The following is a 14,842-nucleotide window of genomic DNA, read 5'->3' as shown; positions in this document are numbered from 1 at the left end:
TTACAAATTAATTGAAATAAGTCTGAAATTTCATTTTTTAGTTCTTTCAGAACTCTGGGGTGTATACCATCCAGTCCAGGTGATTTACTACTCTTCAGTTTGTCAATCAGGCCTCCTACATCTTCTAGGTTCACCGTGATTTGGTTCAGTTGATTTGAATCATCACTCATGAAAACCTTCTCCAGAAAGGGAATCTCTCTAATATCCTTTTCAATAAACACTAAAGCAATCGTTTAATCTTTCCGCGATAGATTTATCTTCTCTAAGTGCCCCATTAGCCCCTTGATCATCCAATGGTCCAACCGACTCCCTTACAGGCTTTCTGCTTCAGATATATTTTTTAAAGTTTTTATTGTGAGTTTTTGCTTCTATGGCCAACTTCTTTTCAAATTTTCTCTTAGCCTGCCTTATCAATGTCTTACATTTCACTTGCCAATGCTTATGCTTTATCCTATTTTCTTCTTATGGATCCTTCTTCCAATTTTTGAATGAAGATCTTTTGGATAAAATAGCCTCTTTCACCTCACCTTTTAACCATGCTGGTAATCGTTTTGCCTTCCTTGCACCTTTCTTAATGCATGGAATACATCTGGACTGTGCTTCTAGGATGGTATTTTTTTTTTTTTAACAATGTCTACACGTCTTGCACACTTTTTACCTTTGTAGCTGCACCTTTCAGTTTTTTTCTAACTATTTTTCTCATTTTGTCAAAGTTTCCCTTTTGAAAGTTTAGCGCTGGAACCGTGGATTTACTTACTGTCCTCCTTCCAGTCATTAATTCAAATTTGATCATATTATGATCCCTATTGCCAAGCGGCCCCACCATCGATACCTCTCTCACCAAATCCTGTGCTCCACTGAGAATTAGATCTAAAATTGATCCCTCTCTCACTGGTTCCTGAACTAATTGCTCCATAAAACTGTCTCTTATTCCATCAGGAAATTTATCTCTCTAGCTTGCCCTGATGTTTCACTTCCCAGACAATATTGGGATAACTAAAATCTCCCATTATTACTGCACTACCAGTTTGGTTAGCTTCCCTAATTTCTCTTAACATTTTATTGTCCGTCTCACCATTTTGGCCAGGTGGATGGTAGTATACTCCTATCACGATTCTCTTCCCCAACACACAAGGCATTTCTACTCTTAAAGATTTGATTGTACATTTAGTCTCATGCAGGATCTTTATCCTGTTGGATTCTATGCTATCCTAGACATAAAGTGCCATCCCGCCACCAAGATGCTACTCTCTGTCATTGTGATATAATTTGTATCCTGGTATACCACTATCCCATTGGTTATCCTCTTTCCACCATGTCTCTGAGATGCCAATTACGTCTATGTCATCATTCACTGCTATACACTCTAATTCTCCCTTCTTAGACTTCTGGCATTAGCATACAAACATTTCAAAGTGTGTTTTTTGTTTGTATTTACATTATGTTTTTCAATTGACAGGGATGAATTGGAATCTTTTAGCTCAGGTGAGTGTTTAATTATAGGCACTTGGACTTCTTTTCTTATTATTGGAACCTCTCTGTTGGGATGCCCTATCTCTAATGCTTCATTAGTATCCTTTGAAGATATCTCCCTCCGAACCATGCGCTGCTGAGTGACTGTTGGCTTTCCCCTTTGTTCTAGTTTAAAAGCTGCTCTATCTCCTTTTTAAAGGTTAGCGCCGGCAGCCTGGTTCCACCTTGCTTAAGGTGGAGCCCATCCCTTCGGAAAAGACTCCTCTTTCTCCAAAAGGTTCCCCAGTTCTTACAAAACTGAATCCCTCTTCCTTGCACCATTGTCTCATCCATGCATTGAGACTCCCGAGCTCTGTCTGCCTCTGGGGACCTGCACTTGGAACAGGGAACATTTCAGAGAATGCTACCCTGGAGGTTCTGGATTTCAGCTTTCTACCTAAGAGCCTAAATTTGGCTTCCAGAACCTCCCTCCCACATTTTCCTATGTCATTGGTGCCCACATGTACCACGACAGCCAGCTGCTTCCCAGCATTGTCTAAAACAGTGGTTCCCAACCCTGTCCTGGGGACCCCCCAGCCAGTTGTGTTTTCAAGATATCCACAATGAATATGCATGACAGAAAATGTGCATGCACTGCCTGCATAACAAATTTTCTCTCATGCATATTCATTGTGGATATCCTGGCTGGGGGGTCCCCAGGACAGGGTTGGGAACCACTGGTCTAAAATTTCATCACTTTGGTAACTTGCACAGGTTTCTTGTTACCTTGAACTACAAAGCAACATCAAAACAAGCTCCATGTTCTCGTTAGTCTTGTACCAGGGTAAGAGAGTTTTCTGTTGCTTACTTTTTCATGCTTGGTGCCAATCAACAAGTAGGTGGGACTCTGGTCTGCAGGGTGAATAACAAGTGTGTAATGAGATGAGAGGAATCCACGGCCCCCTGCTTCATAATCCTCGTCCGAATCGCAGGAGCGGTCCACCTCCTCCACTTTTGCTTCTCGAACTTTTAGGTGTCCCAGTGGGCACTAAGAAGAAAACAAATGCAAAACTGGTTTCCCATCCCAGGTGGATGCCATTGTGCATAGTTATTTCCGATGTCAGTGCTATAGCAGACTAAAATGAAATACAGATACCACCGAATATTTGGATCATTGTCTTTGCCTGAGAAGGGTCCTTAGTACCCAAATATCAGCAAATCCTGTCCGCAAAAAGCCAATTTTGAAAAATTTCCATGGGTAAAAAATGTGTTTACCAGCATAAAAATGGCTTGTGAAAATTGTCTTCCCTCCCAAAAGCATGACTGCGCTATGACAGGGACAGGGCCAGACATGGAAGTAACAAAACACACTCAGGGATTTCCTTTTGAAATCTTCTCAATTATTTTTACCCTGAGAGCACTTTGTACTTGTGGTGTCAGCACTCAGCCCAAATTCACATGCAAGTGCTACAAAGCAACCGCAGGCCTGCAATCTCTGAGGGGAGTGTGAAAATTATACCCCAAATGACTGTTTATTGATTGGTGTCAATGCAGCCATGGGGCTGGATATGGGTCTTCTGAAAGCTCATAACTTTCACTGAAAATCCCTTTTCTATACTTTTGGCTTGATGTCGGTTCAGTGGCTATTGCTTTTCAAAGAGACATAAGAACACAGAGACACTGCTCGTGTGTGTGTGTGTGTGTGTGTGGAATTAGACAGATGGGATTCTTTGCATGAAAGGTGAATAATTCAAAGGAAACAGAAAATGACCACATCATTTTTCCTTTCAGCAGGAAGGCACATAAATGATGAAATGGAAAACTATCCTTTGTAAAAATCAGAAAACTGTAAAGATTACAAGATACATCTAGGGCAAAAAGTGGATTCACCTTGTCTTCTTGACTTCGATAGTAGTAGAACATTTTCCCCAGCAGAGCGCACCACACTAGTTTGGAGTGTCCATGTTTCACCTGCAAAAAAATGAATAAAAACACAACAGAATGAAAATGCAATGTATTAGTTTGAGTCAGACCTCAAAGAAGGGAAGGGTTTCAGCAACTTATTCCAAAAACAACTTCTACAGCCTTAAAGTCTTGGAATACTTCAGAGCAAAGGGTGTTCTTGATATTAACAGCAGCTTCTCTCTCTATCTGTATGCATATAAAAGTGCGTGCACACACACACAGAAGTCTCCTGCCCACAGGCATTAAGAAGATTACCTCTATGAGGGTTATTTACAAATAGCTCACACTTGGCTAAAATCAAGTACCCACAGATTTTAGCTTAGATTTTCAAAATGGACTTTTGCAAACGTCTATTTTGAAAATCTGAAAGTTTGGCAGTTCCACGTACAGACTTAGGCACAGAAAGTTACATCCTGCTTGCAGCAAGATGTAACTTCTTGTACGCAGACATATGCATACTTCTGAATATTTAAAGCAAGTGTGGAAATCCTCTCTCTGCCTCGACTCCACTTCCTCCCCACACCTTGAATGCTGTTGCCTACTTGGAAGGTGGGTGAACGTGAAATCAGGCTTCGCACATATTTTTACCCATAGAATCCCCTCATATGATTTTCAAAGCAAAATGTATGCGCATAAAATAAGGTTTTATGGACATAAAGTGCTCTAAAAATTAGCCCTTATATGTGTACACATAGGGGAGTTAAAATCAAACTCCTCATGCATGCTTTGTGAAGATGGTCTTGGTACTGTCCTGGTGCCACTCGGCCTTGGCTCTTTTTCCCCCAAGAGGAAACATGCACTGCTATGGCCAGAATGAGCACTTTCACCCAGAGTTGGGAGAGGAATTTTCAGAAGGCATATTTGCACAGGTAAACACATTTACCTGTGGAATATATAGTGGCATGTTGCAGCTGTGCCAAAATATACTCCAAACTACTACTACTTCTATTTGTATCTACACAATTGTACTCTCTCTTTTCCCATCAAACCCCATTCAAATTATTATTATTATTATTATTATTAATTTGATTTATATTCCACCGGATGGAAATGTCTTCTGAGAAAGAGCCCTATATTGTCACCAGTGCATCAGCAGAGGCCATCTTTTACCTCCACCTGCTGCCAAGCTAACGAACCAGCCCACCATGGCATTTTTTTTCAGGGATGCATTCATTTGTCCAAAATATCACAGTTGCATTACTGTGTCATAGACACCTGAACCATGAAACACCCAATTCTTCACAGAGGTTTAGTTCAGAAATTATTTGCTTGCAATTTGTTCTATCGAAAATTGTGGCTGGGTAAATCCAATTGACTTTGATGTTCTTGAAACTCAGATTACCAAACCAACAGTGGTACTAACTGCTGCTTAAACTGTGAAGAAGCAATATAGGAGAAAGATGATTGAGAAGAAGGGAGCAAGGATACCATAGCAAGAAGATATTGGAACCATGAGGAATTTAAGTCACCATAAATCTATGAATTCTGGTGTTGAAATGTTCTCCAGGCCTCTACTGCTCATGGATGTTCCATGATAGGTTGTACTTTAGTATCTGTCATGTTATATGGATTTTGGTCTGTTTTCTAATTAAAAATATCTGATAAATATAGAAACATGATGGCAGAAAGACTATACGACCTGTCCAGTCTGAAGTCAGCTACCCAAGGATTAGGAATGGATAAACCGAGTTCCAAGTTTGGATCCATGGATATATAATTTAAATGTACTCAGATAACCATGTGCAGCTTCTAACTGCTTCAAATCTGTTCTTTTTCATTTTTTAAAAGTCTGCATTTAATTTTATTGATTTTTATGTGAATCTTTGCAGATACAGATTATTTGAAACATTCAAAGACAGAGCAAATCATTGTATGTAAATTGAAATGTATGACTATTCCCAATCAGACCAGGTTAAACAGATCTGAAGTAGATTCACATACAATTATGAGGGTTCAGATGTATCCTAGGTGTTTTATAGCCTTTACAATTTCATCTTGGATTATCCAAGAGCCCTGACTCCCTCTCACCCCAGGATTTGGATGGGGTTTAAATTTAATTCAAAACCATTCATGTATGCTTACTGAGGAGTCAAATAAGTTGAGAAAGTTAATCCCCAGAACCACAATCATGCTTGTGTGCATGAATGCAAAAGGATCAGTTCTGAATATGCACTTTTAACCTGCCATTCCTTGCCATCAGTTTGTAGAGGAAAACCACGTGTTACATTTCTCTTTAAAAAAAATCATTAGCTGCAAAGTATGGGCATTAAAAAAACTTGGCTATTTGTGCTGGCAGTTGAGCAGGGAAAGATAGCATATACAATTTTAAAAACTGCATGTGCACGTGCTGTTTCATTCCTCAATCTAAACATGCCTATGGGAATGCTTCTTTTTAACCCAGCTAAAAGGAGGAGTGCCATGCAAAGCCTGGATTTAGGCACAGGCCACAGAGAAGACTGTCTAGGGTGCAAAATTTTCGCTTTCAATGTTAACTGGATTATCCCCTAGTTTATTGTAAACCGGTACGATAAGACCTGGTCTTGAGCATCGGTATATTAAAAGAATTAAAATAAATAAATAAATAAATAAAATATTTAAGGTGCCAAACATATAAGACCAAAGAGAAGTCTGATTTTGCTTGCTTTAGGGTCATACACTGACACAGCTTCAAAGAGATGCCACTGTGGCACTCTGCCTATGAGTGCCAAAATCTGAAATGTGGCCCGAACCCATGGGTACTTTTAGCTGGGAAAAAGAGGCCAGTTATCAGCCATGTTGTTTTAGGGCCTCATTTTCCAAAGCTATTGCAGGCTTGCGCTGTTAGCGCAAGCCTGCGATAGCTAGCGAAAGTAGCGCAGGCCTGCGCTACTGAAATCGGGGCGGAGTCGGCCCCGGAAGAGGAGGAGTCGTGGCGTCACCGGGGCCGACTCCGCGATGACGGCCTATTTTCGTTGCCTATTTTGCTCCCAATAACTACACCTTCTATGGTGTAGTTATTGGGCGCGATGCCGGCAGCGATCGCACCGCGGCAGTGCGATCGCTGCTGGCTAGCACAGGACCTCCCCCCAGTAGCGCAATTTTCTAAAGTATCGCAGGCCTGCGATACTTTAGAAAATGAGGCCCTTAGGTAAATGGCTTCGAAAGCTCTCCAGAACATGAATAAAAAGTTTTTGCACCTCAACCAGTTGGTTTATTAAATATTAGTACATTTTTGGTATGGCACTGTCTCCAATGACAGCTACTCAGGCACCATTACCATCATTTTGCCTCCCAAACCTAAATAATGTCATTGCTTAACTCTGAATGAATCTTGTGGCTGAAATGAGTTCCTCACAGTAATTTTGGATCTTATTTAAACAAATCTTTAGGTGATAAATCTTATCCTCTCCTCATTTTGAACCTACTGCACTGGGACAAATGGGACACCTGGCCTGTGAACCCAAAAGACAGGAAATTACTGGAAAGGTTCCAGTTTGTAGCTTAGATCATGGTCCATGGGCTGAAACCCCACATACCTTTGTTAACCAGCCTTTCACTGTGGGTTTCGCATCACTTTGAGTAATGACAGAACTGGCCGCTTGCACCTTGAGGATGTTCTGAAGGACCCGGATCCATTCCTCTAGTATATTGGGAGAATCTGCAGTCAGGTAATACGTCTTCTTTTCGGTGAGCAGCTGTGACGAAGTGAAAGGTGAAAGGGAAAAATGTCCTTTACTTTTCACAACCAAAACCAAAGATGGCATAGAAAATGGAGAAATTACTTACCTGATAATTTCGTTTTCCTTAATGTAGACAGATGGACTCAGGACCAGTGGGTTTATGCTCCCCTGGCAGCAGATGGAGATGGAACAACTGACGTCACAGTATATATAACCCTGCAGTGACCCCAGCGTGCCAGTATTCTCTTCAAAAGCAACTGTGGACAGACTAGCAAAAAACTTGATTAAAAACAGATAACCAGAAATGTATTCAACCAACCATAAACACTGAACTCACATAAGATTCTAGTACCACAAACTAGGGACTGGATGAACACTTACCAGTAATCCCTTGGACCTAGAGCCCTATAGGATGACTATTGACACAAGCTTGTGGCAACCGAGGGCGGGAAGCTGAGTCCATCTGTCTACACTAAAGAAAACGAAATTATCAGGTAAGAAATTTCTCTATTTCCTATTGTGTAGACAGATGGACTCAGGACCAGTGGGATGTACCAAAGCTACTCCCCATCAGGGTAGGAGACTGCCTGCGGTCCAGTCAACACCGCATGTGCAAAGGCTGCATCCTCCCGGGCCTGCACATCTAGACAATAAAACCTGGAAAAAGTTGCAGCTCGGCAGATATCGACGGGAGATAACAGACTAACCTCCACCCATGACACTGCCTGAGCACTAGGGGAATGAGCCCTAACCTGAGTAGGCAATGGCTTTCCAGCATCCACATATGCAGCCGTGACCACCTCCTTAATTCAACGAGCTATGCAAAGCTAGAGCGCCCTGCTTATTCCCGCCATGGAGAACAAACAGGTGATCCTTCTTTTGAAAAGACTCAGAGACCTCCAGATACTGCACAACAAGACACTTAACATCCAAGGCGAAACTCCTTCGCATCCCTGACCTTATCCAGGGAAGGCAAGGAGATGGTCTGATTCAAATGAAAGTCTGAGACTACTTTGGACAAGAAGGATGGAACAGTACGCAGCTGTAATGCCCCCAGAGTCACCCGAAGGAACAGCTCCTGGTAAGACAAGACCTGCAACTCAGAAATCCGATGTGCAGAATATATAGTTACCAGGAATACAGTCTTCAAAGTCAACACCTATAAGGAAAGGCTATGCAGTGGTCGGAACATATGGCCCGCCAAAAAGTCCAGCACCAAATTAAGACTCCACAATGGAACTGGTAACCTCAAGGGAGGCCTAAGGTGCTTCACTCCCTTCAAAAAATGGGCCACATCAGGATGAGACATCAAGGTAACACCATTCACCAGGCCTCTGAAACAGGCAAGAGCCACAACCTGCACCTTCAAAGAATTAAGGGCCAAGCCTTTATTCAATACATCTTGCAAAAAATCCAGAATGAGAGGGATCTTAACTGAATGAGGAAGAACACTGCATTCCTCACACTGGGCCTCAAAAACTCTCCAAATCCGCACATAAGCCAAGGAAGTGGAGAACTTGCGAGCACGGAGTAAAGTGGCAATCACCGCAGAGGAATAACCACACTTTAATAGGTGAGCCCTCTCAGGGGCCAATCCGTAAGACAGAATTGAGTTGGATCTTCATGAAGAACCGGTCCCTGCTGAAGCAGATCCTGTGCGATGGAAGATGAAGGGGGGCCTCCACCAGGAGTCGTCGTAAATACGCATACCACAGATACCTGGCCATCAGGAGTACTAGCCTCCTGTGGCCTCCAATCTTGTGAAATATCCTGCCCATGGCGGAAAAGCATAAAGAATTCTGGCCAGACCTGTACGAAAGCATCTATTCCCAGGGACCATGGATCTCTCCTGTGACTGTAGAAGTGAGGAACCTTTGCATTTCGGGAAGTCACCAGCAGGTCTAGGAATGGAAGGCCCCAGCAATCCACAATCAGCTGAAACGCCTCGGCTGACAACACCCACTTACCTGAGTCTAAATTCTCCCTGCTGAGAAAGTCCGCTCTTATGTTGGCTTTTCCTTCAATGTGAGAGGCTGAGATCATCTGCAGAAGTCCTTCCGCCCATTCCATCAGCTGGTCTATTTCCTGCGATACTTGCTAGCTCTTGGTTCCTACTTGGCGATTGATATAGGCTACCATTGTCACGTTGTCCGACATCACGTAAACCACTTGATTCTGCAGCCTGTGGCTGAACTGCAAGCATGCCCGGGCCTTCAGGCGACTGATGTTCCAGCACGACTCTTCAGCATTCCAGCACCCCTGGGCCATTAACTCCAGACAGTGAGCCTCCCAACCATGGAGACTCACATCTGTTGTGTGTACCAACCAGGTCGGAGAGCATAAGGGAACTCCCTTTCTCAGATGATCCTCCTGCAACCACCACTGGAGGCAGGAGCAGATTTCCAGCGGCAAGTTGAGCTGAACCACATAATCTTGAGACAGTGGGTTCCAACCAGATAGCAAAGAGAGCTGAAGAGGACGCATATACACCCTTTCCCACAGCACCACTTCCAGGGTAGCTGCCATCAAGCCGAATACCTGTAGGTTAAAACCACACCATTGGGCGTATGATGTTCATCAACTGATGCACTTGAGACATCAATCTCTGGATCTGAACTTCCGGTAGGAAAACTCTGTCCTGTCCCGTGTTGAACTGGACAACCAGATACTCTAATGACTGGGATGGTTGAAGACTGCTGTTAGACAGGTTCACCACCCAACCGAGCTCCTGCAATAAGGAGATCACCCTGTGTGTTACCAGGCAGTTCTCTTCCTGAGACTTGGCTGAAATCATCCAGTTGTCCAAATATGAGTGCACCAGGATTCCTTCTTTTCCCAAGGCCGCCACTACCACCACCATAATCTTGGAAAATGTTCTGGGAGCGGTGGCTAGACCAAAAGGCAGTGCCCAAAACTGATAATGGTGCCCCAACACCGCAAAAATAGAAAGTGTTGGTGTTCCAATTGGATGGGAAAATGAAGGTAAGCCTCTGACAGATCCAAGGAGGTCAGAAATTCCTCCGACTTCACCGCCATTATTACAGAGCATAAGGTTTTCATTCGAAAATGAGTCACCTTCAAGTGATGGTTGACCCTCTTGAGATCCAAGATGGAGTGAAAGGAGCCCTCCTTCTTGGGCACAACAAAATAAATTGAATATTGCCTCATTCTTTCTTGAGACATGGGCACTGGAACCACAGCCCTCAGTCTGAGGAGCAAGGGGACACCATGAACATGTCCCAAGGAATACTGCGAAATTCCAGTGCATACCTTTCAAGTATCACCTCCAGGACCCACTGGTCCAATGTGATCTTGACCCACCTCTGATAAAAGAGGGAGAGACATCCCCTATTTCCTGTTACGGAAGGTGGGTAAGCAAACCTTCACTAGAAAGCTCGGGAAGGTCCACCACCCAAGCTTGCTCCTCTCTTGGGCTGCCAGGGACGAAAGGGCTGAAATCTATCAAAAGGCTGTGTCCGCTGAAAGGTCATCTGTCTGTAGAGACGAAAATGTCTGGAACCCTGGAAACAAACCCTCATACCAAAGGGGCGCTGTAACTGTTTCTTATCCTCCAGCAACCGAGGCACCGGAGACTCGCCCCCACTTATTAGCCAGTTTCTCCAATTTGCTCCCAAACAAGAGTGAGCCTTTAAAGGGCATCTTGGTAAGATTGGCTTTGGAAGCTGTGTCAGCTGACCAATTTCGCAACCAGAGTTGATGCCTGGCTGCTATCACTGAAGCCACTCCTCTGGCCGAGGTCCAGACCAAATCACAGCCTATGTCTGGTAAAAAGGCAGCAGCAGGCTCCATAACTGCTCTGGAATTCCCTCCAGACTCATCAACCTCCTGAGAGAGAAGCAGACAAGATCTCATCACGAGGGCGCATCAGGTGGCAATCTGTAAATTTATCGCTACTGCTTCAAAGGCTTGCTTAAGAATATCCTCAATCCTTCTATCATGTGCATCCTTCAAGGCCTCTCCTCCATCTATGGGGACACGGCACATACCAGAGCATCCACTCTGAGAAAATGCAAATGCTCTCTCACAGCCGGATCCAGGGGGTACAGGCCTTCCAATGTCCGACCCCCTTTAAAATTTGCCTCTCTGGCATCCCATTCCAGATCAATCAATTCCTGGATGGCATCCATCACCAGGTTTCCATAAGGAAACCAAAATGGGATTCTTCCTTGGTTCTGATATAGCATCTGAACGAGGAATACCCAGCTGTTTCAAGTTCTAGGAAATCAGGGCCTGCAGTTCATCTCTATGAAAGAACTACAACATGGTTCGATGCGGTTCCAGCTTTGGAGGAATTTCCCTATCTTTCAGGGAATCGGGATCAACCTCATCATTAGTGCCATCCAGATTCCTGTTGGAAACACCCGCAGGGATCCAAGGTGAGCCCTGGCACTTAAGCATAGGACTGGCAGAGGGAAAAGCCACCGGCTGAGGGTCCGACTGGACAGAAAAGGGGGAAGGGCAGGACTGTACCTGAAGAAAGGCTTGTAAGCCTTGAAAAAATTCCACCCAAGAAAAAAGCAGCCAGGTCCAGACCAAGCCTAGGAGGAGCTGGAGCTGGTCCCACAGTGACCAACCTATCATCAGAATGTGAAGAGCCAGGCTTAGCAAAATCCGAGGAAGACAACGCTCCCTGAGCATCTGAGCAGTGCTGATACAGGTTAGAAGCCAGGTCAGGCTGAGAAGCCCTAATATGACAGGCAACACAAATAGGAAGACGCTTAGGCTTCTTGCTTACCGGCACCATCGCTGCAATAAACATGCGTCGGAACGGCTCGCGCTCAAAAATGAAATGCGCTCAAAAAAATGCGCCTAGAAGAAAGCGCAGCAATGGATATGCACAACCTGTGTGCCAAGTTAAGCACGTGAAAAAGTTTGTGTGTGTAAAAACTGCGTCCAAAAACCAAGTGCACAACGCGTGCACAGAGCTGACACATTGCACACCCCGACGGCCTATAGAGGGCAGTAGAACATGCACAAAAGCGTGCAAAAATAGCTACTGCAGCCTACCCCATGGCATGCAAGAAAAAAGGCTCGGAGCGGGGCCTAGCCCACCAGGGGTTGCTCAACCCGACAGGCTGCCCAGCTCCCCAAACCCAACAGGAGCGGGAACAAACATCAGCATGACGCACCAAGAATGGAGACCGGAGGAAGTCCTGAAACTCCTTTAATTGTCTCTGATTCAAGTAAAACTTTCTTCTTTTTTTTTAAACCTTACCTGAGCTCACACTTACTGGCTGAGTGCAGAGATGGTCTCTGGCTGCGGGGGAAGAGGGCATCTGCTGTCACCATTGCGCTCAGCCTCCTGCACCCGCTACCTTTCAGCTTAACTAGCAGCTAAGTCCACGCCAGGAAACCCAGCTACTGGACCAAGGCACACCTCTGAGGGGCCATGGAAATCACCTCAGGAATTCTCAACTGGGGGAGGAACCTTTAGGTGTCACTGCAGGAGAGCAGGGCTTTCTTTTCCTGAATTTAGAATTTCAAATTTCTTCTTTCAAAAAGCTCAAAGCAATCCCCATAAGAACATGCATATCCACCATCTGCTGGAGACGGAGAATACTGGAAGGCTGGGGTCACTGGAGGGTTATATATACTGTGATGTCAACTTTCTCCATCTCCATCTGCTGGCAGGAGTCCTGAGTTCATCTGTCTACACGCTAAGAAAGAGGTATTTGTGTTGGATGTCATTTGCTTGGTTTTAAAAACTTGCCTTATGAGTAATACTTAAGAAGTAAATATTGATAAGAAAAGCTTGTTTTCGTCTTTTCTATTGATGTGTTCATTGTATTTTAACTAGTGTAAAAGCATTGTTGAATTTATGTTGTACATTGCCTAGAAAGGTTATATCAGTTAGGTGATTAATAAATGATTTAAATACATAAATGTTGATTATTTTGATTTTTTTACCTCCAGAGATCATAACAAACATCTTTATTTAGCTCACACCTGTCCACAAATTGTGTCCAAGGTAAGTTACAACAAACAAAATACCAGAAAAATTACAGTAACAATCAGGTTAGTGAAAATGATTAAAATAACAATCTTATAACATTAATAACTTTCAACTAAGATAAATAAATTTAATCATACAACAATGGTATTTATATTGCCTTGTTAAAGATCTATGAGGCCTGAGTTACTTTATTTTATGAATCTTGCTTATCAAGTTAGTGAAAGACGTTACAGAAATATTGTGCTTTCAGTCTGAAGGGAAGGTCCAGACCATGACCAAGTTTGAAAGTCAAAATATATTGTAATGCCACGTTTGTAAATATTGTAATTTTTTTTTAAGTTGAAATAACCTAGTACTACAAGAAAAGTCACCAAATCTTAGAAGACATAGACCATCTTTGTTCTGCAGACTTGTATATATTTTCTCAGGGCTGGTGCTAGCTAGTTTGCTGCCCTGTGCAAACAATTATTGTGCTCTCCCCCCCCACCCCCCTTGTTCATTCCTTGTCTGTCCCGGGCCCACCAAAAAAAAAAAGCCCAGCTCCCTCCAGCATTACAAAATCTAAAAACTGACCCCTCTCCCAATCTCCGGCTCTTCAGTACCTCCCCCAGAACCTATGGCTGATGCAAGGGTATTAGGTACCCAAAGTGAACCTTACAGCCTTGCACAACGCACCCCTCACCCCGCCCACTTTACACACACAATTAAGTGTTATGCATTTATAACAACATTTTAATTGAAAAATATTGAAGTACAGTATTCTGAGTTAAAAATATCAGTTACATTATATTTACATGCACTGCTGTGATGCCAACCAGAAATCCCTGCAAAACCACACTTGGAACCCATATGGTATTAGGCCTATTGTAACGTGTGTTGTGTGTGTGCTTGACCCTCCAAAAGCCCTAAAACACTAAAATTCTCCTAATACCGCACCTCAGACACACATGCAGAGCTTAAACAGACCCTTACCAAATACAGAATAGAGCAACCATAAAGTAGAAACAGAAATGCACAGACAAAAACTGAACTGGAAACCGCAAGAAGCCAGACACTCTAAGCAGTGCAACAATAAAAAAACAGAACAATCACCATTCCTCAAACATCAACAAAATCAAGAAGTCAAATAAATACATAATCATTATAGTAAAAACATCCTAATAATATTATTTCAAAAACAGCTAATGAATAAAAGATTTTTTTAAATGTCCCAAACACCAATAAAATATTTCAAAACAGCAGACACATCAAATAACATCTATAAAATAAAGCTAAAAAGGATTTTAGCTTCTCCATATCTAGGAACCTTTGATTTCCAGGTTCCTGAGACTGTTGTGGATTAATGGGATTGGGGTGCACAAACTTTCTCCTCTCTTTCTTTTATATATATATATATATATATATATATATATATGTATGTATGTATGTATGTATAAACACACACACACACACAAATGTTCATACACACATATGCTTTCTCACCCACCCACACACAAACATATGTTCACAAGCATACATGCTCCCTTTCAGACACACTCCCAGGCATCTCCAGCTCTTCTTTGGTTGGGATCTGCCAGCAGCCCCAGGTCGTCTTCTTCATTTCAGCTGCTGGCAGGTTAAATCCACCTGCAGCCCCATTCTCTCTCTCTCTCTCTCCCACACACACAACTCAGGCAGCCCCCATTCTCTGTCTTTTTCTCTCACACACACATAAGCCAGACAAGCTCTCATTCACACACCCACTCATCCCAGGCAGGCTCCCATTCATTCATATACACACACACACACACAC

The 14,842-nt window shown here is 43.3% G+C and overlaps 1 protein-coding gene across 2 annotated transcripts in view; it reads right to left on the bottom strand.

Annotated features, from left to right (window-relative positions):
* Window positions 1-14,842, bottom strand: part of PLEKHH1 (pleckstrin homology, MyTH4 and FERM domain containing H1) — a 302,331-nt gene that overhangs the window by 88,950 nt on the left and 198,539 nt on the right. For both annotated transcript variants that reach the window (XM_029598848.1, XM_029598847.1), the window contains exons 14-16: window positions 6,933-7,091; window positions 3,343-3,423; window positions 2,321-2,500 (exon numbers count right to left, since the gene is read on the bottom strand). In XM_029598848.1, the coding sequence (XP_029454708.1) occupies window positions 2,321-2,500; window positions 3,343-3,423; window positions 6,933-7,091 (420 nt within the window). The remainder of the gene's footprint in view (window positions 1-2,320; window positions 2,501-3,342; window positions 3,424-6,932; window positions 7,092-14,842) is intronic.

Source organism: Rhinatrema bivittatum, chromosome 4 (assembly GCF_901001135.1).
Source record: "Rhinatrema bivittatum chromosome 4, aRhiBiv1.1, whole genome shotgun sequence".
Taxonomy (NCBI): domain Eukaryota; kingdom Metazoa; phylum Chordata; class Amphibia; order Gymnophiona; family Rhinatrematidae; genus Rhinatrema; species Rhinatrema bivittatum.
The sequence above is the reverse complement of the archived record's forward strand: the minus strand, read 5'-3'. Positions and strand labels throughout refer to the sequence as shown.